We start from the raw sequence: 24,854 nt of genomic DNA on the forward strand, positions 1-24,854 counted from the left end.
TTTCAGAGTGTTGAGATATACTGTCAGCTTGGCACAGGCCTTCCTTTTTAATTAGTGATGATGGCAGATAGGCTTATTTCCACATTGGGAAAGGCCATTTCTTTAAATAGCCCTTCTCAAGAAATTATCAATGGTTATTAGATAAAATGTGACAAGGAAATCAGGTGTTATTAAGAAATATTTTATGAGCAACAGCAGATCATTGATACACACCTTCTTTCTTTCTGATACGAAGAAACTCTACCCGTATTTTATTTTTTATTGTATTTTATTTTTATTTTTTGACATGGGAGTCTTGCTCTGTCATCCAGGCTGGAGTGCAGTGGTGCAATCTCAGCTCACTGCAACCTCTGCCTCCTGGGTTAAGGCAATTTTCCTGCCCTCAGCCTGCTGAGTAGCTGGGATTACAGGCGTGCGCCACCACGTCTGGCTTATTTTTGTATTTTTAGTGGAGATGGGGTTTTACCACATTGGCCAGGCTGGTTTTGAACTCCTGACCTCAGGTGATCTGCCCGCTTCGGCCTCCTAAAGTACTGGGATTACAAGCATGAGCCACCATGCCTGGCCTCTATCTGTGTTTTAATGTGGACTGTGTTTATGCGTTGGATTAGAACACTGGAGTAGCTGGATGTGATTCTCCTTTTTTTTTCCTTTAATGTCAAGTCAGAGTAACTCAGTGCTTTGAGGCCCTCTTATTTTCCTGACGGCTAACATATTTGTTTGGTCTGTTGATGTTTTAACACTTCTTTGTGTGATATTGTGTGAGAAATTCAGTACCTGTACACTGCATTACATTTGAGTATTCCTGGCCCTCACTTCCTAAATCCCACTAGCTACCCTTCCCCCATTATTTTAAGAATTAAAACACCTACTTGTTTCCAGATGCCACATGCCTCTGTGAGTGTGGGCATGAGTATATGTGTGTTGTGGAGGTGGGTGAGGGAGTGGAGGAGTTTTGTTACACATCTGAGTTGTTTCATCGTGGTAAGATGTTACTGTTCTTTCGTTTAATTAAAAAAATCTGTCTAATTCTTTAAAAATAGAGTTAAAGAAAGAAGATATTTATGCAGTGGAGATAGTTGGTGGTGCTACACGAATCCCTGCGGTAAAAGAGAAGATCAGCAAATTTTTTGGTAAAGAACTTAGTACAACATTAAATGCTGATGAAGCTGTCACTCGAGGCTGTGCATTGCAGGTGAATATTCTTTCTTTTATAGGTAACCGTTTATAAATCATGGTAACAAGATGGCAGTGGTTTATGTATCTAATAACCTGGGGTTAGCTCAGGGTGATTTCAAGGTGTTGAGATTCCAAAACCTTTGTTTTAAAATAGAGGTGATGTTCCTAAAAGTAATTGTACTCTTTAGCACATAAGATGAATTAATTGACTAGAAACATAGGTAACTCTGAGCCTGAAGTATGACTAGAATTTGGCCTGTTACCTATGTCTGTATGAAATAGTGTACATCAATTAAATAAGGGTTGGGGTTAATAGAAAAATAAGGAATAGTAAGGAATAGCTAGATTATATAGGGGATTGACATGATAGAAGTTTGTGAAACTGTTCAGACACCATTAAATTACTAATGTAAATATTTTAAAAAGACCATTGATTTCTGAAGTCATTTGTAGGTTTAGTGATATTATTCAGTTTATAATGTCTATACTTGTTAAATGGAATTTTTGAAAATTATTCTAGTGCGCCATCTTATCGCCTGCTTTCAAAGTCAGAGAATTTTCTATCACTGATGTAGTACCATATCCAATATCTCTGAGATGGAATTCTCCAGCTGAAGAAGGGTCAAGGTATCATGTTTATTAATCATTTATATACCTAAAGTTGACTATTAGATCTGAGTAATATGTTGCTCTTCATTTCAGTTTACATAAATCCGTAACATTTTATCATAGTGCATGAAGGAAAGTGATCATTTATTTTAGTCAGAATAAATTTGTGTCCTTATTTAGTTTATCACACTTGATTCTGCTGAAATCCTTGGTGCCTTTTGTGTGCAGATTGACGTATTTCCTTTTTTTACTGACTTTATATATAAAGATTCTTGGGAACTCTTATAATCTGGAAATAATGCCATTTGAAAAGAGAGAGAAACTAACACTATACAATAATTACAAACGTAGAACACATGGGTAAAAGTGTTAGGAATATCCTGAATTTGTGTTTTTGTCTTTTTCCTCCATTCAGTGACTGTGAAGTCTTTTCCAAAAATCATGCTGCTCCTTTCTCTAAAGTCCTTACATTTTATAGAAAGGAACCTTTCACTCTTGAGGCCTACTACAGCTCTCCTCAGGATTTGCCTTATCCAGATCCTGCTATAGGTAAGAGTTGGGAATTTAAAGAAAAAAAAGGCACAGTGGCTCACAGCTGTAATCCCAATACTTTGGAAGGCTAAGGTGGGAGGATCACTTGAGCCGAGGAGTTCGAGATCACGTAGTGGGCAATGTAGTGGGACCCTGTCTCCATTTGAAAAAAAAAAAAGAGCTTATCTACTTGGAGAGTTGGCGTAGTAGAAAGAACAAGTACGGTATTCTGAAATTTAGAGGCTTTAGATTACAAAAGAAAACCTCTTCCAGTCTTGTTAACAGGTTTAGAACCAGCCAAATGGCTATTATTTAATTGGATCTCCCATCGTATTGGCAGTTTTTCTTGGTTAACGCACATTGTGGTTACAACTTGTGTATAAGGTGGGGCTGTATACTGTAAGGAATTAACGAAATTCAATTTGGACCCTAACATACAGTTATAAGATGTATACAGAAAATCGCCAGGCGTGGTGGCTCATGCCTATAATCCCAGTGCTTTGGGAGGCCTAGGTTGGCAGATGACAAGGTCAGAAGATCGAGAGCATCCTGGCTAACACGGTGAAACCCGGTGTCTACTAAAAAAATACAAAAAAAAATTAGCCAGGCATGCCGGTGGGTGCCTGTAGTCCCAGCTACTTGGGAGTCTGAGGCAGGAGAATGGTGTGAACCCGGGAGGCAGAGCTTGCAGTGAGCCGAGATCATGCCACTGCACACCACCCTGGGCGACAGAGCGAGACTCCGTCTCAAAAAAAAAAAAAAAAAGATGTATACAGAAAATCATTAGGAGATGGTGATACAATATCAAAGCATCCTAGGTTTCAGAACCGTGTTATCTAGAGTATTTATAGACTCTGAGAAACTCTGGAAATAATACTAGTTGAGAAGAGAGAGAGAAATTAGTTATACTATAAAGACCTAGAATATATGGGTAAAGAATTAGGAGTATCTGGCATTTAGAAGCTGTGGAAAGTTAACCTATTCTGTTTTCCCCATCTGTAAATCTGTAAAACCAGGAATAACAGTGATAATTCATACTTTTCAGAGGTCTGGGAATGAAGAAAATGTAAATAAAACGCTTGTACAGTAACTGGATCTAGAAATGGCAATTTACTGAGAAATGACAAGCAGTGTGGAATCATTTTTTTTTCTGTTTTGTTTTTTCAGTAGAGAATGTGACAAATATGTTTTAGGAATTAATCTGAAAGTACCATTTAAAGATAAATAGAAAGAAATTGGAAGAAAGGAAAGAATTGGGAGATATTTGAGTTCTTAATTGGGGCAGGATAATAAGAGACTGAAAGAAGAAAGAAATCTGATGATTTAATAAGATTCTAAGGGGACCCATTTTGCTTATTTTAAGCATCATGTTACTGAGCTATCATTGAAAAGCAGACATAATGTAACAGTGTAGGCATATATTCATGCTTGAATTCATCCTCTTAGGTTATGTGTTCTTTTGTCTCTCATATGTCCCTAGCTCAGTTTTCAGTTCAGAAAGTCACTCCTCAGTCTGATGGCTCCAGTTCAAAAGTGAAAGTCAAAGTTCGAGTAAATGTCCATGGCATTTTCAGTGTGTCCAGTGCATCCTTAGTGGAGGTTCACAAATCTGAGGAAAATGAGGAGCCAATGGAAACAGATCAGAATGCAAAGGAGGAAGAGGTAATCTAGACATTGTATACCATTTGTGATGGCCCAGAGGTGACTTGGCTAGAAATTATAGCAAGTAGACTTGGTAGCAAGGGAGGAGCGTTGTGACAGAGCTGCTGAGTGAGAGTGGATTTATATGTTTGCCCTTTCCCCAATATAAGTGGACCAGCAGTAGATTTTTATGCAGAATTTGTATAGAAATGGAACACAGTTGATTTCTCCTTTCAGATCTTATACTTCTCAACTTGAGTTATTCTTGATTCTGGTTATTGAATGCTCTGAGTCTCAGTTAATTATTTTCAAAAGTAGAATAGATTGTACACTCATTTGTTGGAATTATGCACTGGGTGTTGTCTTTATTGTGCATCAGAATCAAAGCTTTATAAAACTACAAATTCCCTATGATTCTAGCACTTCGGGAGCCTGAGGCAGGAAGACTGCTTGAGCCCAGAAGTTTGAGGCCAGCCTGGGCAACAAAGTGAGACTCTTATCTCTACTAAAAGTAAAATTTAACCAGGTGTGCTGGCACACACCTGTGGTCCCACCTACATGGGAGGCTGAGGCAGGAGGATTGTGTGAGCCTAGGAGGTCGAGGCTGCAGTGAGTCCTGTTTATACCACTGCACTCCAGCCTGGGTGACAGAGTGTGACCCTGCCTCTGGGAAAACAAAACTACAAATGCTGGGGTTTCATTCCCACAGATTTTACTGGAGTTGGTCTGGGCTGAGACCCAGGTAGCAGTAGTTTTAAAAGCCTCTCAGGTCATTCTAATATGTTGCAGGCATTGAGAAGCCACTGGTTCAGGCTCTCCACAAACCTCTTCTTTCATCATTGTTCTTAGGCTTTGTAATTTTAACGTGTTCACCTCCCCGAGCGCATGCAGTGGTCATACTTTTGAGGATGAAGAGAGGCTGACTTAGGAACTATTTGAAAAAGTTGGAACTTTTGAGAGAAAATGCCTTTGAGGAAGCCTAGAGAAGCTTATGCTCTCTTCAGGTTATATTTTGTAGATTGTATTAAATGATGCCACATGGTGAACTGTGAGTACTTAATGATGTACAAAGCAGTTCCACAGTCATTCTTCTTTATGTAAGGGTAAGGCAGGGCAAGTGTTATCCTCATTGTACAGATGTATTAACTAAGATCCAGAGCGGAAAATTTCTGTGTTATAGGTAATGTGGCCTACCTGGAATTTAAGCATAGGCCTTCTGATTGCTGGTAATTCAGCAGAAATTTCATAACCATGTGACTTTGTCAATGTGTAATGAAGGTTGTTTAGTCTTCCTAATTGCAAGATTTAATTTGACCTGTTTTTCAGAAGATGCAAGTGGACCAGGAGGAACCACATGTTGAAGAACAACAGCAACAGACACCAGCAGAAAATAAGGCAGAGTCTGAAGAAATGGAGGTATGAATTGTATGTTTTTGGTTTTTGTTTTTTTTTTTTTTAAAGGCAGACTTTTACTCTGTTGCCCAGGCTGGAGTGCAATGACATGATCTCGGCTCGCTGCAACCTCCACCTCCCGGGTTCAAGTAATTCTCCTACCTCAGCCTACTGAGTAGCTGGGATTACAGACGCACACCACCATGGCAGCTAATTTTTTTTTGTATTTTTTAGTAGAGATAGGGTTTTACTGTGTTGGCTAGGCAGGTCTTGAACTCCTGACCTCAGGTGATCCACCTGCCTTGTCCTCTCAAAGTGCTGGTATTACAGGTGTGAGCCACCACGCCCGGCTGAGTTGTGTTTTAGAGTATGCACTGCAGGCTTTTTAAAGTACATGGTTTTGACTGAGGGGCAGTGTCTTGAAAGATAGTTATACTTAGAAACTCAATTTATTTGAACAATTTTTTTAGCAAGATTTTGTAGTGATATTTGTAGTGTGCTATTTGCAAGATGGCCTTTAAACTCTCTCCTGGTTTATACATGGGAAGAAAGCACTCAGGAAGCCTAGTTTTACTAGGCTAGTGATTTATTTATGCTGGTTTCTGAATGGCTTATACTAAGTCATTCTACCCATAATTTAATTCATTACCGATAAACAATAATGAAACTGAAAATTTTTTCAAAATTATCAATAATCCATGCCTTTTAATTTTTAATTTTTTTATTTTTTTGAGATGTACTCTAGCTGTGTTGCCCAGGCTAGAGTACGGTGGCGTAATCTCGGCTCACTACAGCCCCTGCCTCCCATGTTCAAATGATTCTTACGTCTCAGCCTCCCGGGTAGCTGGGACTACAGGGCTCACCATCACGCCTGGATAATTTTTGTATTTTTAGTAGGGACAGCGTTTCTCCATGTTGGCCAGGCTGGTCTCGAACTCCTGACCTCAAGTGATCCTCCCGCTTCGGCACCCTGGGATTACAGGCACGAGCCACTGTGCCCAGCCAAAATAACATCTTTTAATAAAAAGGCATGGGGCCTGGTTAAGTGGCTCACGCTTGTAATCCCAGCACTTTGAGAGGCCGAGGTGGGTGGATCACTTGGGGTCAGGAGTTTGAGACCAGCATGGCCAACACGGTGAAACCCCATCTCTACTAATAATACAAAATTTATCCGGGTGGGGTGGTAAATGCCTGTAGCCCCAGCCATCCAGGAGGCTGAGGCATAAGAATTGCTTGAACCTGGAAGATGGAGGTTATGTGAGCTGAGATTGTGCCACTGTACTCCAGTCTGGGCGACAGACCAAGACTGCATCTTAAGTTATTTTAAATCATGGAATAATTAAATGTATTTTGTGAATAATGTAAATAATGTATTTATTTCAAAAAGAGTAGTAACATTTTTGAATGAATCCTTTACAACGTATTATTTAGTTTTTAGTTGTCATGTTTAAATTTTATCATTGAAAATATCTTTTAAGTTATTTATAAAATTACAGTGTATAATCTTGCCATCTTAGGAGTTTCTAATTTTAAAAAGTTCTGATTTTAAAAAATTTCTAATTGTGGCATTTAAAAAAGTTGGACAGAACCTTAAAGTGGCTTAAGTCTGTTATATATTTTCATGTCAATTAACAAAATTTGATTGCTTTCCTTTAGCTGTGCAAGTAATATTAAAAAAGAAAATGGAAAGGAAATGGTGCTTACAGATTCTTTAGTTGGGTCAGGCCTTTTTCAAGATGGAAGACCCTTTATGTTGTTGGGTGGGATGGGGGCAGCAGTGGCAGAGACAGAGACTTGTTCTCCTATGTGTTTGTGGAAGGTGGGTGAAGAGAAGGGAGAAATGACAGCCCCTTCCCCAATGCCCTTGAGCTGTGGGGGGTTCTAGAGGTATTAGTTATCTAGGCTTTCTTGGGATGGCTCAGAAACTAAAGTGCCTTTTGCATAGTATTGCTTCTAAAGGCAAATGAAATAGAAATGATAGATAAATTTCAGCAGCCGACTGAAGTTAGTTTGATAGGAGGTGGGAAATGACATTAAAATTTTGCTTTATCATAGAACAAATTGAATTCCAGATGAATTCTAAGGTTCAAAGTTGAAAAGGAAAAAGCTTGAAGTGAATATTTTTCTAATCTGTGGATGAGGAAGGGCTTTCAGAGTATGAAAGCAACATAAGTAATCTCAAAGGAAAAGATATGGATATATTTGACAGTCAAAACTTACATATAGACAAATAATACAGTTAGAAAAAACTTAGAAGAGTCGCTGTAGCTTACGCCTGTAATCCAGCACTTCGGGAGGCTGAGGCAGGTGGATCACTTAAGGTCAGGAGTTCGAGACCAGCCTAGCCAACATGGCGAAACCCCATCTCTACTAAAAATACAAAAATTAGCTGGGCGTAGTGGTGGGCGCCTGTAATCTCAGCTATTCAGGAGGCTGAGGCAGGAGAATCTCTCGAACCCGGGAGGCAGAGGTTGCAGTGAGCCGAGATCGTGCTGTTGCACTCCAGCCTGGACTACAGAGCGAGACTCCATCTCAAACAAACAAACAAACCAGAAGAGTCAGTTGTTTGTGGGGAAAAAAAACACTGCAATCCTAAAAGAACAGTGGATAAAATATTACTAGGCAGTTTGAGGAAATAATTAAGTATGGCTTGGAAGTGTCTGAAAAAGGTTAAAAGAAAGTCATAATAACAGTGAGATGAATTCTCATTTGTGGATAGGGTGCAGTGAAATGAGTTTTCTCTTTGTGAGAATGTAAATAGTTATAGACAGTATAGAAATCAAATTACCAATATGTTACTGATCCGTAAAAATTTCATACCCTCCTCCCCACGAACTTCGTTTGCATGTCTATATGTTTAAAAGTAGGAGAAAAATTTTTAATAGTGATTATATATTGATATGGGATTATAGGAGAGAGGTATTTTGTAAAATTTACCATCTTAATTGCTTTTAAATGTACAGTTCAGTAGTGTTAAGTATATAGACATTGTGGTGTAACCAGTCTTCAGAACTTCATCTTGAAAAACCGAAACTCTATACCCATTAAATAACTTTCCATTATTCCCCTCCCCATCCCCTGACAGCCACTATTCTGATTCCATTTTTATGAATTTGACTGCTCTAGATACCTCATCGTATTGACTTAGTTTTTATTTTCTAGATGTTATGGTAGTCCTAAGTTACTTAGATCATCATCAAAAGAGAACGAAGTAAAAAAAGCAAAAACAGCTTTTCAAACATGACCCATTTTGAAGTTTAAGGTAGTCTGTATGTGTGTTTGTTCTTAATGATTTCTATTGTTTTAGACCTCTCAAGCTGGATCAAAGGATAAAAAGATGGACCAACCACCCCAAGCCAAGAAGGCAAAAGTGAAGACCAGTACTGTGGACCTGCCAATTGAGAATCAGCTATTATGGCAGATCGACAGAGAGATGCTCAACTTGTACATTGAAAATGAGGTGGTTATTTAAAGTCTATTGGAACAATGAACTACTAACAAATTAATGTTACTATAGTATTCAGACTCTGCGTTGAGTGACTTAATGCATTTTTGATTGTTTGGACCTCGAGAAAATAATTTAGACTTTTGCATGGTATTTTAAGGGCAAGTTGAAGCAATAGATCCCATGTTATTTCAGTTCTTCTATGGTGGTACTAATATGTCTGTATTGCTAGAAGCTCTGTTGTGAAAATTTTGACATATAATGTCTTTGGTGTAGGGGAGGTATTGTTCATTTTTGAATACATGGGTATATTTGTTCACTAGAGATTGGGATATTTGAGGTTGGCAGTCATGGAAGTTGATCAGTAGGAGAAATCATATAGCATTGATGGTGGCAGTATTTTGCTTATTCCTTTCTGTTGCCAGTCAGTATGTAAATATAGTAACTCTTATTGAGAGATGCAAGGTTTGGGATTTGTGAGCACATTTATTGAATTAATTTTTGTCTATGAGGTTTCTTTCCAGGTTTCCACTGGCTCTTAGAATAGTTTTGTCTTATAGAAACTTCAGCATTTATATTGCATGAATGAATTTGATTTTTGTTGTCTCATAATAAATAATACAGCAGAGGATATCACTTAGTGACATTGAAAACAATAGGTTTTTTCATTTAATAGATGTTTTAAAAACAAGAGGTTTTTAAAGTTCTCTTTGTCTTAAATTCTTTAATTTTGCTTTTGGGTGTCTATACCTTGATGTTTCTATTGTTCTTTTTTTTAATCCCACCCACAAAACTCTTTTTGATATTCAAAGTCTGTCAAGGATTAGTCTTCCCACTTGCGTTTGTTATGTGACTTGCAGAACTAAAAGGATTTGGGGAAGAAAGCCTCTACTTTTTTTTTTTTTTTTTTGAGATGGAGTCTGGCTCTGTGGCGCAGGCTGGAGTGCAGTGGCGTGATCTCTGCTCACTGCAAGCTCCGCCTCCTGGGTTCACGCCATTCTCCTGCCTCAGCCTCCTGCGTAGCTGGGACTACAGGTGCCCACCACCACGCCCGGTTAATTTTTTGTATTTTTAGTAGAGACGGGGTTTCACCATGTTAGCCAGGATGGTCTTGATCTCTTGACCTCGTGATCCGCCTGCCTTGGCCTCCAAAGTGCTGGGATTACAGGCGTGAGCCACCGCATCCGGCTCTACTTTTATAATTATATTGGTATTTAAGAGGAAATGATTTCGGTTGTCCTAATGTCTAATTAATTTATACATAATATTTATTCTCAGGGTAAGATGATCATGCAGGATAAACTGGAGAAGGAGCGGAATGATGCTAAGAATGCAGTGGAGGAATATGTATATGAAATGAGAGACAAGCTTAGTGGTGAATATGAGAAGTTTGTGAGTGAAGATGTAAGTCTGCCGCAATATGCCTAACTACTGTGTGTCTTCTGTGAACATCTTTAAATGGGTTAGAAGGGAAATCTGCAGCTATATGTGTATAATAGAATTATTAAAAAGTTTTTTTGGGGGGGCGCAAAATTTTATATATTTGTCTATTAGCACAGTGTTTTGCAAAGTTTGGTCTTTGTGCATCGTGTTCACAAATCACTTTTGACACATTCGAATATTATTTATCTGCTATTTTTCTTTTCTTTCTTTCTTTCTTTTTTTTTTGAGACAGAGTTTTGCTTTTGTTGCCCAGACTGGAGTGCAATGGCACGATCTTGGCTCACCGCAGCCTCCGCCTCCCAGCTTCAAGCAATTCTCCTGCCTCAGCCTCCTGAGTAGCTGGGATTACAGGCATGCGCCACCACACCTGGCTAATTTTGTATTTTTAGTAGAGATGGGGTTTCTCCATGTTGGTCAGGCTGGTCTCTTAACTCCTGACCTCAGGTGATCCGCCTGCCTTGGCCTCCCAAAGTGTTGGGATTACAGGCGTGAGCCACTGCGCCCGGCCTGTATTTTTCTTTAAATTGTTAAAGCTCACTTTTTCCTGTTTATTGTTAAAAAAAAATTTTTTTCAATAGCTCTTGGGTTCAGGTCGTTTTTGGTTACATGGATGAATTATATAGTGGTGAATTCTGAGATTTTGGTGCACCTGTCATCCATGTCCTGTACGTTGTACCCAAGATGTAGTTTTTTTATCCCACACCCCACTTCTGTCCTCCCGCTTTTGAGTCTCCAAAGTCCATTATATTACTGTGTATGCTCCTGGGTACCCATAGCTTAGCTCCTACTTATAAGTGAAAACATAACAGTATTTGGTTTTCCATTCCCAAGTTACTTCACTTAGAATAATGGCCTCTAGCTCCATCCATTTGCTGCAAAAGACATTACTTTGCTCCTTTTTATGACTCAGTAGTATTCCGTGGTGTGTATACCATGTTTTCTTTTTTTTTTTTTTTTTTGAGACAGAGTCTTGCTCTGTTGCCTAGGCTGGAGTGCGGTGACACGATCTTGGCTCACTGCAAGCTCTGCCTCTTGGGTTCACATCATTCTTCTGCCTCAGCCTCCCGAGTAGCTGGGACTAAAGCGTCCACCACTGAGCCCGGCTAATTTTTTTTGTGTGTTTTTTTAGTAGAGATGGGGTTTCACCATGTTAGCCAGGGTGGTCTTGATCTCCTCACCTCGTGATCTGCCTGCCTCGGCCTCCCAGAGTGCTGGGATTACCGGCATGAGCCATTGCGCCCAGCCTACTACTTTTGCTTTATTTACTCATTGGTTGACGGGTACTTAACTCAGTTGTTATTATTTTTTAATTTTTTTGAGATGGAGTTTCGGTCTTGTTGCCCAGGCTGGAGTACAATGGCATGATGTTGACTCACTGTAACTTCCGCCTCCCTGGTTCAAGTGATTCTCCTGCCTCAGCCTCCCTAGTAGCTGGGACTACAGGCGTGCTCCACCATGCTTGGCTGATTTTTGTATTTTTAGTAGAGACGGGGTTTCACCATGTTGGCCAGGCTAGTCCTTACCTCAGATGATCTATCTGCCTCAGTCTCCCAAAGTGCTGGGATTACAGGCATGAGTCACTGTTCCCGGCCACACTTGCTTTTAAATGCAGTTTTTAATTCTGAAATGTTTTAACTTATCCAAAGTCCTCCACGGCAGGGAGAATAATATAATAAAACCCCCCATACCTATCAAGTGGACCAACATTTGCCAGCCTTGTTTTCTATGTCTCCCATCTCCTTCCTCCCCCTGTATTTTATCTTATTTTATTTTTTTTGAAATGGAGTATTGCTCTGTCGCCCAGGCTGGAGTGCAAGTGGCCCCATCTTGGTCACTGCAACCTCCGCCCCCTGAGTTCAAGCCGTTCCCCTGCTTCAGCCGTTCTAGTAGTTGGAATTACAGGTGTCCGCCATCATGCCCCAGGTAAATTTTTTTGTATTTTTAATGGAGACAGGGTTTCACCATGTTGGCCAGGCTGTTCTCGAACTCCTGACCTCAGGTGATCCACGTGCCTTAGCCTCCCAAAGTGCTGGGATTACAAGTGTGAGCCACCGCACCTGGCTGCCGTCCGTATTTTAAAGCAAATCCCAGATACATCATTATATTCTATGCCTCTGACTGTATTTGGGATGTAATTTTTGAATGACCTAATTATAATATTTTCTTTATCATTAGGATCGTAACAGTTTTACTTTGAAACTAGAAGATACTGAAAATTGGTTGTATGAGGATGGAGAAGACCAGCCAAAGCAAGTTTATGTCGATAAGTTGGCTGAATTAAAAGTAAGTGACTCTTGAGAGTAGGGGTATCCAGAACCCTTGTTGAAGCTTCCTCTGAGGACCTTAGATTTGGGAGGAATTCTCAAGTAAAGAAGACAGACTGAAAATGATGTTTGATTAACTAAACCCTTTATGACTTAGGCTCATTGTCATTCTCACTTTTAGAACCTTGTAATAACAAAATGATTTTTCTGAAAATTGAGTTTAGGTTTATAATACTTCACTGAATTGGATGTCGAGTGCATTCTTGGTGTCAAGAGATACAAAGACTAGCAAGACTTAGTACCTGCCCTAAAGGCACAGGGAATGCAGTTGGGGCAGAGCTGTTTCTGTTTATGTAGTTTGGATTCTCAGTAAAAGCAAAGCATCTGGTGGGTTTTCTTTTTTTTATAAGACAGAGTCTTCCTCTGTCACCCAGGCTGGAGTGCAGTGGCGCAGTCTCAGCTCACTGCAGCCTCTATCTCCTGGATTCAAGGGATTCTTAGGCTTCAGCCTCCAGAGTAGCTGGGATTACAGGCATGTGCCACCATGCCAAGCTAATTTTTGTATTTTTAGTAGAGACAGGGTTTCACCATGTTGGCCAGGCTGTCTCGAACCCCTAACTTCAAGTGATCTGCTTGCCTTGGCCTCCCAAAGTGCTGAAATTATAGGTGTGAAGCTACCACGCCTGGCCACAGCATCTGGTTTTGTATTTAAAGCATCTCATCTTTTAACATTAGGATTAAAAATGCAAAGAATTACATAAAATTGAGGCCGTTTGTTTGGAAAAGGTTGCAGATGCACAAGAATGAACTTTTCACATTTCTCTTTAATTTTAGCTCTGGATTACTTTCTTGTGGAACTGGGCCATTTTGAGTCTCACTCTGTCACTCAGGCTGGAGTTCAGTGGTGTGGTCATGGCTCACTGCAGCCTCGACCTCATGCTCAAGCGGTCCTTCTGCCTCAGTCTCCCAAGTAGCTAGGATTACAGCTGTGTGCTATCACGCCTGGCTGTTTTAATTTTTTTGTAGTGAAAGGGTCTCCCTGTGTTGCCCCGATTGGCATGGGAACTCCTGGACTCAAGCAATTCTCCTGCCTTGGTCTCCCAAAGTTCTGGGATTACAGGCATGAGCCATGGAACCTGACCAAGCATTTCTTAATATCGCTGTTGTATTAAGTTTTCAAGTTCCAGTTATTTCATAAATGATTTTTGTGTTTGAATTAGTATCCATATAAGGCTCATAGATTTTATTGATGTTGCTTATAACTGTGTCTATAGTTCTTCTTCCATCATTTCCCCGTGTTGCCCCACCCTTTCCTTATTTATTTTATGAGGAAATTGGATCATTGGTCCTGTAGGATCTTCCTGTAGTTGGATTTTGCTGATTTTCACCTCCATGGTGGTATTTAATATTATTTGTCAAGTTGATGGTTACATTTAGAGGCTCCATCAGATTCAGGTGTTTAAAATTTTAAATTAAAGCATTTTTTATTTTTGGCAAGTATACTTTATATTTAGTACTGTGTATCTATATTAGGCGGCACCTAATTTTTGGTGGTCTCCCTGCTGTGTTTTGAGAATAAGGGCTCAGGTGACAAATTGAAGCGATTCCACATAGAACAGTACTGAGGTATAGTCTCATTCCCCTCCTGAAGTAGCTTCATACTTCCAAAGGCCTGGAGAAATATATTTAACTTCTTATATGTAGCACACGGAGATTAAATGTACTTTATCACCAATCTTAGTGGAATCAGTACTCTGGATCGTCGAACTGCCGTATGAAGACTTTGTGTATTCTTTTGTTAAGAATCTAGGTCAACCTATTAAGATACGGTTCCAGGAATCTGAAGAACGACCAAAATTATTTGAAGAACTAGGGAAACAGATCCAACAGTATATGAAAATAATCAGCTCTTTCAAAAACAAGGTAACTTTTTTTCTTTTTCCTACTCTTATTTTAGTGAAGTTAACTTCTTTTTTTTTGAGACGGAGTCTTGCTCTGTTGCCCAGGCTGGACTGCAGTGGCACAATCTCGGCTCACTGCAACCTCCATCTCCTGGGTTTAAGCGGATTCTCCTGCCTCAGCTTCCCAAGTAGCTGGGATTACAGGCATGCGTCATGACGCCCAGCGCATTTTTGTATTTTTAGTAGAGATGGGGTTTTGCCATGTTGGCCAGGCTGGTCTTGAAATCCTGACCTCAAGTGATCCACCTGCCTTGGCCTCCCAAAGTGCTGACTGGTATTATAGGCGTGAGCCACTGCTCCTGGCCTTTAAAGTTAACTTCTGAGGCATTTACATAGCATTTTTTTCTCTTGTTCTCATTAACTTGTTTAATAGCACTTTTTATTTTGTATATTAACGTAATGTGGAATGTTTTATAACATCTTAATAAGAACCATAGGATTTGCTATATCTCTTTAATAGGTGGAATCTGGAATTGAACAGTGTTGTTCAGTTTCCTTTTCATTAGTGTTTGACTTAACATGCTCTATCCTGGTCTTTCTAAGAACACCTGAGGCCCAGTAATTATGCACACAGTACCTTTATAAGGTAGGGGGTGGTATCAACATATATAGATAAATTCCAACTTATTTAAGCCTCATTTTCCTTAAGCAACATTCAGGGTCACTAAATTGGGAGAACTGTCATTTAGCCAGAAGTCTGACTCCAAAGTTCAGACTTTGGAGTATAAAGTCCCTCCATTATACCCCAGGTTCTTGACATATTGTTAGTGTAAGAAACTTTGAGTGATAAATTGAGCTTTTGTGGTTTTTTTTTTTTTTTTTTTTTACAAGTTCTCACTTTGTCACCCAGGCTGGGGTGCAGTGGTGAAATCTCGGCTCACTGCAGCCTCAACCTCTCTGGCTCAAGCAGTTCTCTTGCCTCAGCTACTTTCTCAGTAGTTGGGACTGTAGGCATGTACCACCACACCCAACTGGGGTTGTCTTTTTTTTTTTTTTTTTTGAGATGTCATTTCACCATGTTACCCAAGCTGGTCTTGAACTCCTGAGCTCAAATGATCCACCCACTTCAACCTCCCAAAGTGCTACGATTACAGGCATTAGCCATCAGGCCCTGCCCTTTTTTTTTTTTTTTTCTTCTTCTTTTTTATGAAACAGGGTCTCAGTCTGTTGCCCATGCTCAAGTGCAGTGGTGTGATCGTAGCTCACTGCATCCTCAGCCTCCTGAGCTCAAGTGACCTTCCTGCCTCAGCCTCCTGAGTAGCTGGGACTACAGGCATGTGGCCCTCATGCCTGGCTAATTTTTGTATTTTTTGTAGAGACGGGCTCATCGTGTTGCCCAGGTCTTGAAGTTATGGGCTTAAGTGATCCTCCTGCCTCAGCCTCCCAAAGTGCTAAGATGACAAGCGTGAGCCACCACACCCAGCCTGAAAGGCCTTCTTTTTTTTTTTCTGGGACGGAGTCTCGCTCTGTTGCCCAAGCTAGAGTGCAGTGGCGTGATCTTGGCTCACTGCAAGCTCTACCTCCCAGGTTCACATGAAAGGCCTTCTTTTAAAAACAGTATTAATTATAGTTTTGGTTCCAAACTAGCATGCTGAAACTTCAGCTGTCATATCTAATGTAATTTTTTTGCATTGTGAAATTATCTTCATAAGATTTTGTATAAATCAGGTACTGCTGTTTATCTTGTTGAAGCCTTTGAATTGATACCTTATGAATTTTCTTGGCCTTTAAAATTTAAATCTATCCTGAGTGTATTAAAAAATTGGGATTAGGTTTCTTTTGAATAATGTCTGTTCAGATTGTGAGGCTAAATATGCTTTATTTTTTGAAAGATTATAAGTTTTTGAAAAATGGCAGAAACTAGACAATATTTGCTGGGAGGGAGGGTATCACCCTTTTAGCACTTGTCTGACTATCTCCTGGTTGCAGGAGGACCAGTATGATCATTTGGATGCTGCTGACATGACGAAGGTAGAAAAAAGCACAAATGAGGCAATGGAGTGGATGAATAACAAGCTAAATCTGCAGAACAAGCAGAGTTTGACCATGGATCCAGTTGTCAAGTCAAAAGAGATTGAAGCTAAAATTAAGGTAATTTAAGACTTTTTTAAATAGTCTTTTCTTGACAGCCTTATTATTAATAGTCCTCAAGTGACATTTAGGAGGGAACTTTATTATAGTGTCTTAGCTTCTAGGTTGAGGATTGGGTGGTGGGAGAGGGTGGATTTGGGTTTAGCATGTCTTGTAAAATTTGTTAATTTTATAAGAAACCACGGTTTTCTTTCTTACCCATTCCAGGAGCTGACAAGTATTTGTAGCCCTATAATTTCAAAGCCTAAACCCAAAGTGGAACCTCCAAAAGAGGAACAAAAAAATGCAGAGCAGAATGGACCAGTGGATGGACAAGGAGACAACCCAGGTCCCCAGGCTGCTGAGCAGGGTACAGACACAGCTGTGCCTTCGGAGTCAGACAAGAAGCTTCCTGAGATGGACATTGATTGATTCCAACACTTGTTTCTATTAAAACAGACTATTATAAAGCTTTAAGTTGTCAACTTTGTTCTAAATATCAACTAGAGCAAGTGAATACTGAAGATTTCTTAGTCAGTTTTTAGGGGATTTTCGGGGAGGGGAAATAGGTAATGTATGGAGCATTTTGACTTCTAAATAGTTAGATACAGAAATTAAGTGCATTGTATCTTTTTCATAATGGTACTATTTAGAAGCCCAGTTAGTCTTACTGAGCTAATGCTTCACTCCTTTATGTTTAACCATGTGTCTACAAGAATAAGTTTGTTTTGGAAAGTTGAGCTATAGCTACAGCTCTAGCTATCCAGCAGACTTTTCATTATGACTTACATGGCAGGAGCTCTAATTATGCTTTAAAAATCTGTTGTGGAGATAGCTCTAAAGGCTCCCTGCCTGGTGTGGGGATGGGGTCTCCCTCTTTGTGAGGGTTGGAGCATGGCACAGCATGGATTAACACGGGAGAGGAACAAAGGTGTGCTCTGAACGTCTTCATATTTCACCTTCACCCTCACCTGTGTTCTGTTCCCTATCTCCCAATAAAAGGGCTCCCATTATAAATGCTATGTACTTCTCTTGGGAAAATAGACCCCCTTGCCTAGAGTAAGTTGTTAACTGAGGGCTTTAAACCTGGAGGCTCTTTCTGAAAGTTTGTTCACGAATACCCCAGTCATCAGGGTCTAAATAATTTTCAGAAGATTAGAATTGGGTAGATATACTGTTGGAGATAGCCATGGTAAATTTAACTGAGGAATTAAATCCTTGTTAATTTTGGTGTAAAGATTTGTATCCTGGCCTGTTTATTCAGGTGGGAGATGTTCTGTATAATTTTGAGGTATAGCTTGAACTCCTAGGACAAGAGTTAAAAGTTCTTTTTAGCTCATTCACAATCACTTGTGTGTTGTGTTAATATCTATCATGAACCTGCCAATTTGTACATGTTAAGCAGCTGACAGATGATAGAAAAAAACTAAGATACACTGGATTGTACTGGATGAGTCTGAAATTAGTGTTAAAGAAGTGTGGTGCCTGATGTTATAACAACACCTCATTCTTAACTGTGTGGCCAGTGTCAGGTATACCAAAGCATTCCTCTGACTGCTTTTTGGGGCAGTGTTGACAGGAGTGAGGCATTTTGGAAACTCCAAGGGAAGCCTGTGTTTGAGGCCAGAATTGGTACCTGCTTTAAGAAACTGTTAAAAGACTTGTTGGTAATGTTTTGGATCTTTGTAAAAATTGATATTCTGTATAACAGAGTGCCTCTCTGTTACTTTTGGCCTATGTTGTTAGAAATAAGATGATATGTTGCGTAGTTAGAATTAAGCGTTTGTCCATCTCTAGATACATCGAAAAGTTTGAGTGTTACAGGCTCTCAAGTGCTGCAGAGAAAAATTGCTTAGGAGGAGGAAGGGGAAAGTATACTTACACTGGTGTGTAAGCACGCATGGAAGCCTCGCGGCACCGCAACAAGGCCCTGTTCTTAGCACATCTCTGTTCTCTACCTGTCATGCTTCAAGAGTTCCAGCTGGCCTGCTGTGAAGCCAATAGCTATTTTAAAAGTGCTGGCTGCAGGATTAAACCAACCCTTGTACAACTGGCCAAGTCCTTAATGGCCATTTCTTCTTTAAAAAAAAAAAAAAATTGTTTTTGTTTTTTTTTTGGTGTGTGTGTGTGTGGTGGGGGAAGGGTGTGGGTGTTGGGATGGGGTGAATTTGAAGTTGAAACAAGATGATGTGGTCTACTTGCTCTCTGCTTAGACAGACGTTAAGACCAGTTGGATTTTCATGGAGGCCAGGACAGAGAGTGGTAATTGATGGCTTGTGTAGAGACAAGCATTTATCCAGGTTGCGTTATCCAAACTGATTTGTTAAAGCTCCAGGTCACATTCTTACACTAAGAAAATCATTCAGTAAACATGAGACAAGTTTAGGAAAAACTAATAAAGTAAACCTGTCTTACACTTGAATGGTTTCCTTAATTCCATAATGAAGGCTGCTGGGTGTGTGTGGGTGTGGGTGTGTGGGTGTGTGTGTGTGGGCGTGGCGAGGTGTGTGTTTTCAATAATAATGTTCTCTAGGAGTAGGAACCCCCTGAGCTAAATTTCACTTAGCATCTGTTGAAGACCTCCAGCCTGAAGAGTGACAGCTGAAGCACTGCCTACTTTGTAAGAAAATGTTGCTGATTTTTCTGTACTCCAGTTGAGTCTTGGCCCAGTTCCTTTGGTGTTAGGAGTCCTTGTCTTGCTCCTGTGACTGGGCCTTACTTTGAGGGTTTTGTTAGCAGAAGGTGGGGGTTATGGCATAAAGGTAAGTGCTAGGACTGATACCTGGCCAAAGAACAGCACGGCCCAGAGTCCTAGAACAGTTGCGGCCACTGGATATGTGGTGTGGCTGTGTGGAATGTGTGTTGGTGTATATATATGGTGGTGATGGGTGTTTAAAGGGCATGAAGCCAGTGAAAAAGACCTTAATTGGAGAAGGCATGGGTCTAGATGAGGAGGGGTCGGGGTCTTGTTCCCTGGGTCATGCCCCTTACACAGTCCTAGTCCTCTGGCTGTAGGAGCGGCTTACCTGCCAGGGCCTACCAACAGGGCCTATTGTAGCCACGTGTCTTAAGAAATGTGTCTCTAGTAGGTTTGAACATTTAAGTGGTTTGTGTAGGGGAATTGTTAGATGTGGTAGAAAGAGCTGAGATAGCTGGGTGTGGTGGTGTGCACCTGTGATTCCAGCTACTTGGGGGGCTGAGGTAGGAGGATCACCTGAGCCCAGGTGGTCAAAGCTGCAGTGAACCAAGATTGCGCCCTTGCAACTCCAGCTGGGGTGATAAAGTGATACCCTGTCTCCATAAAAGGTGGGGGGCTGAGAGATCAGGGTTCTGTTGTGGGGCAGTGGGAGCTGTTTTGCGGGGGCACAGGGGGTCTGGGGGATGTTGGAGGTAGTGGGACTTGGTGCATCTTTGAGGGGACAGCCAGATGAAGGGGAAAATGGCTGGTTTTGGTACCTGCAGGAAGAGGGAAGATGTAAGCATGGTTCCAGCTCAAAACCATGCTTTAGAAGTTGGGATAGTAGTTACTCTTTGTGGAGTAGTGACAAGATGATGTGAGACTTGGTGATCCTTCTTTCTTGATCTGACTTTTGATAGTGTACTTATATGTACACTTGATCTATTTCAATAATTTCAAGTGGCTTTAACAGAAAGGTGTATATTATTATTATTATTTTAGATGGAGTCTCACTTTGTCGCCCAGGCTGGAGTGCAGTGGCGGGATCTTGGCTTACTGCAGCCTCTGCCTCCCAGGTTCAAGTGATTCTTCTGCCTCAGCCTCCTGAGTAACGGACTACAGGCATGCGCCACCGCGCATGGCTAATTTTTGTATTTTTAGTAGGGACGGGGTTTCATTGTATTGGCCAGGCTGGTCTTGAACTCCTGACCTTGTGATCCGCCCGCCTTGACCTCCCAAAGTGCCGGGATTACAGGTGTGAGCCACCATGCCTGGCCTACATTTTTACACAAGAATGTAGGTTATAAAACTACATAGCTTCTCATGTTTGGAAATAACATTAAATGGGTTTGCAATAAAAAAGCCAGAATGATTTTCCCAGATGAAGTGGTTTTTAGGATGGGATTGTGGGTGATTGTAGATTTCTTTTTTTTTTTTTTTGAGACAGAGTCTTGCTCTGTCGCCCAGGCTGGAGTGCAGTGGCGCTATCTCGGCTCACTGCAAGCTCCGCTTCCTAGGTTCATGCCATTCTCCTGCCTCAGCCTCCTGAGTAGCTGGGACTATAGGCGCCCGCCACCACACCTGGCTAATTTTTTTGTATTTTTGGTAGAGACAGGGTTTTACCATGTTAACCAGGATGGTCTCAATCTCCTGACCTCGTGATCCACCCGCCTCAGCCTCCCAAAGTGCTGGGATTACAGGCGTGAGCCACCGTGCCTGGCCTGAAAGATTTCTACAATAAGCATTTAGGGCCAGGCATGGTGGCTCATGCCTGTAATCCCAGCCAAGTTGGGAGGATTTCTTGAGTCCAGGAGTTCAAGACCAGCCTGGGCAACATGGGGAGACACGCCCCCACCCCCCACCACCTCCTGTCACTAATAAAAGCATTTAGGAATTTTATAATGTTAAGAAAACTAGAAGTGTGTTTTAAGAAGAATGGCTCCAAGGTTTCAAACCTAGAATACAGGATATGATTGTACATGTGGAGCTTCTAGTCTTGAGGAGTCATTGGAGGTGTGGTGGGAGTTTAGATTGAGAAGTTTTCCTGGGTGGGGTTGAGACATTGATGCTCCAGGTGGGTGTGGATGGAAGCTTTTGGGGCTGGAGTTGTGTTCCTGGTTGACGGGATGAAGACTTGTGTTTGGATGTGTTAAGAAGAGGAAGTAGAAGCTTTGAAAGAAGGAACTGCCAGAGAGGAGTTATGATGCATAAAGCATGTTGGGAGGAAGGGAGCTAGAGATGTGAGATGTGGCAGTGGCCAGCAGGGTTAGATTCTTCAGGAGGGTGGGAGCCGGGTGGGTTGAAGGGGCTTGAGGTGAGGGTCAAGAAGCTTGGCCTCTCTGAAAGGAGGCATCAGTCTGTGAGAAAGGAGGTTGGGCAGTGTTCTGTGCCCACAGTCCTGTGTGTAAATGGGGATGGTTCCCACCACTTAGTTGAGACTATTGGGAGTCTTGGAATTGCCAATACATTCCTTGGATGTACTTGGCTTTGGCTGGGGCAGCCCTGGGCCATGACCCTCTAACCTGGAATGCCACTGTTTTTGTGAACTATTTTGAGCAGATGCTGCAAGAAGTGTAGAAGCTAAAGAGGTGACGTCTTAAGCATCAGTCTACGAGGCAAATGGGGAACATGGCCAAGTTGAGGTATAAGCAGCACATTTGGGAAGATAAAGGAGGGTGTAAATTTTTGGAGGATCAGGGAGGGAAAGACCTCAGAGGATGTGAAAAAAATACAGAATGCTTTCCAGATTTGCTCAATATCCATGAACAAGTGCCAGGCTAATCCTGACCTTATTCGTCCAGTTTCAGCACACGTCATTAGAACAGGGAGAGTAGAGAGACTCTTTACTCTCACTTCCTAAGTGGCATTCGCCAGCTTCAAACAACACAGAAAAGAATTCAGAAAGCTGTGTTTTTATCGGGCCTGTTCACTAGTGTGTCTAGGTTAACATCCTTCAAGGGCCAGGTGGACTATTAGATTTGGAGTTCTGGATCAGTGGAGGGACAGAAAGCACTTCAAGTGCTTTTCTTATCACAAGTAAGCAGACCCTTACTCACCACATACTGGAGGTCTCACATTTTTTTTTTCTACATGAACTTTAAAACGTATTTTAAAATATCTATTATTTAAATTAGACTCAGCTAATGCTTGCAGAAGAGAAAGCTGGAAACAGATGGTGTTGGAAGACCAGTCAGTGGCCCAGCTTCCAGGATGTAAATCCCAGCAAAGCATTTCTGAGGATGAACTGGGTCAGTATATACTCCACAAAAGGATGGTTCCAATTATAGGGCACCTTTCAGGAGTGCTGGCGGGGGGCTTCGTAGGACCCATGTGAGGTTGCCGTGAGGTTACCATGAGGAGCCAGTGAGCTGTGTGGGTTAGGAAAGTTGAAAGGGCCCATGCGGTGGTAAAGGAGGCTCCAGCATGAGTGAAGGTCTTTCCTCTGTGACTGGTCCTGTCCTTGTCTTCTACATCCCACAACTGAAGGAGGGACTCTGCCTGGGTTACGGCTGCCTACCTGCAGCCTGGCATGAAACAGGGAATGGAGAAGGCGCTCAGTGAATACTTGAAGGCGGAAATGCAGTATTTTATTGTTTTCTATTATTTTCAATGAGGGGAAAAATGGTAAAACTCCTCTTGAAGTCCTCTTATCCGAACTTCCATTTTTGGGGATGAGGAAAGAGTCTCTCAGAATGGGTGGATGGCAGAGCCAAGAATTTTGATGCCAACTGTTTTGAAGAGTGTTACACTTCTGGAAAGTTGTATGGCTAGACTGTGGGGCTTTTGCCTTCCAAAAAGTCGCCCTGAGTATAGCATTAGTTGGAGTCACACTCCCTAAGAATCTGATGTTCCCCTCCGGCCAATTCTGATTTGGTCTTGTGTGAAATTGCGGTGCTTGTGTTGCCACATGGGGGCGCCATCGCTCTTCTTTTGCCGTGGTGGCTGGTTCCGTGCGTAGATCAGACTTCACTCCTTGAGGAGTCCCACAAGTTTGGAGAACACAGCCAGCCACCTCTTCCTCTAGGTAGCTACAAGCAAAATAAGTATGGTTTAACAGAGTCCTCAAGCTAGCAAGCAGGGGCTCAAGCAAGAAAGTAGGCCTTTTGCTACTGACTTCTTAGGTCCTTACCACCCAAAGTATGGCATCACTGTTAAAAAGAAGAATCTTGGCCGGGCGCGGTGGCTCAAGCCTGTAATCCCAGCACTTTGGGAGGCCGAGATGGGCGGATCACAAGGTCAGGAGATCGAGACCATCCTGGCTAACACGGTGAAACCCCGTCTCTACTAAAAAATACAAAAATCTAGCCGGGCGAGGTGGCGGGCGCCTGTAGTCCCAGCTACTCGGGAGGCTGAGGCAGGAGAATGGCGTAAACCTGGGAGGCGGAGCTTGCAGTGAGCTGAGATCCGGCCACTGCACTCCAGCCTGGGTGACAGAGGGAGACTCCGCCTCAAAAAAAAAAAAAAATCTTGGACTGATCCCAGACCTCGGGTAGATCCCAGCCCGGTGCTTCTCAGTATACCTAGGGATCTTGTTAAAATGCAGATTCTGATTCAGCAGGTCAGAGTGGGGCTGAAGAGTCCATTTTTTTTTCCTTTTTCTTTTTTTGAGATGGAGTCTCACTCTGTCACCCAGGCTGGAGTGCAGTGGCGCAAGCTGTGTTCACTGCAACCTCTGCTGCCCAGGTTGAAGCAATTCTTCTGCCTCAGCCTACCAAGTAGCTGGGATTACAGGCACCTGCCACCATACCTGACTAATTTTTGTAGTTTTAGTAGAGATGGGGTTTCATCATCTTGGCCCGGCTAGTCTTGAATTCCTGACCTCGTGATCCACCTGCCTTGGCCTCCCACAGTGCTGGGATTATAGGCGTGAGCCACCGCACCTGGCGAAGAGTCCGTTTCTAACAAGTTCCCAGGAGATGCCTATCATGGACTGTGCTTTGAGAAAGACAACCTATAGGAGCCTCAGTTCCTTCGTCTGTAAAACGGGGGTAACAACAGGCCTGTCCGGCATGTGAGATGATGGATGCGGAAGGCACTGAAGACAGGAAGAATAAAGGTATTGCTCACAACAGGTGTGTAACTTGCCCTTTAAAGTGCAGAGTAGCTGACCCAGACATCAGCAGTCCGAGTTACCGCAGCCTCCCGGCCTTTCTTGTCCTTATCCCACCAGGAGCCCAGGCTCCAGAGGAACAAGGTAGAAAGTCAACCTAAGAACTAAAGAGGTACCGCCCTCCCGTGTGACCTGGTCATAGTCCCTGGGTGGGGAGGGAGTGCTGCTTCCTGTCCCTGGGGTGACACATGAATCCACCTGGATGGAGGAACGGAGGTCCCTCTGTTCCTTTTGACTTGAGCCACTCCAATGGACTCAGACTCGTGTGATCCCATTAGTAGCCTCAACAAGGAGCAGGAACAACACACTAACCCTGTTCAAGGTGGAGTTCTGTAGCTGTGGATAGAGACTCCGAGAAAGCAGCGATTTGCCTCTGAATCCTGGACATCTGTTGCAGAGAAGTGAGGAAGAGCTTCAGAATACCTGGGTTCCGTGTGAGGCTCCTCAGGCCCAGTTTTGTTTCCTTGCCTAACTTGTGGTGGAGAGGCCAAATATGCATGGCATAAAAGAGACAAGGCCTGGTGTGGTGGCT

The 24,854-nt window shown here is 42.0% G+C and overlaps 1 protein-coding gene across 4 annotated transcripts in view; it reads left to right on the forward strand.

Moving 5' to 3' along the window:
• HSPA4 (heat shock protein family A (Hsp70) member 4) overlaps positions 1–18,957 on the forward strand; it is a 58,181-nt gene extending 39,224 nt beyond the window's left edge. The window contains exons 9-19 of one of the 4 annotated variants that reach the window (XR_003119798.1): positions 1,044–1,195; positions 1,700–1,806; positions 2,204–2,337; positions 3,800–3,981; positions 5,287–5,376; positions 8,660–8,812; positions 10,076–10,201; positions 12,416–12,527; positions 14,308–14,427; positions 16,395–16,556; positions 16,764–18,957. Coding sequence is in view for 3 of the 4 variants with exons in the window: in XM_025387417.1 (XP_025243202.1) it covers positions 1,044–1,195; positions 1,700–1,806; positions 2,204–2,337; positions 3,800–3,981; positions 5,287–5,376; positions 8,660–8,812; positions 10,076–10,201; positions 12,416–12,523; positions 14,308–14,427; positions 16,395–16,556; positions 16,764–16,967 (1,538 nt within the window). In the remaining variant the exon portion in view is untranslated. The remainder of the gene's footprint in view (positions 1–1,043; positions 1,196–1,699; positions 1,807–2,203; positions 2,338–3,799; positions 3,982–5,286; positions 5,377–8,659; positions 8,813–10,075; positions 10,202–12,415; positions 12,528–14,307; positions 14,428–16,394; positions 16,557–16,763) is intronic. The other 3 variants (XM_025387418.1, XM_025387417.1, XM_025387419.1) reach the window with 3 other exon arrangements.
• The last annotated feature ends 5,897 nt before the right edge of the window (positions 18,958–24,854 follow it).

The sequence above is a fragment of the Theropithecus gelada genome, chromosome 6 (genome assembly GCF_003255815.1).
Source record: "Theropithecus gelada isolate Dixy chromosome 6, Tgel_1.0, whole genome shotgun sequence".
In the NCBI taxonomy this organism is placed as follows: domain Eukaryota; kingdom Metazoa; phylum Chordata; class Mammalia; order Primates; family Cercopithecidae; genus Theropithecus; species Theropithecus gelada.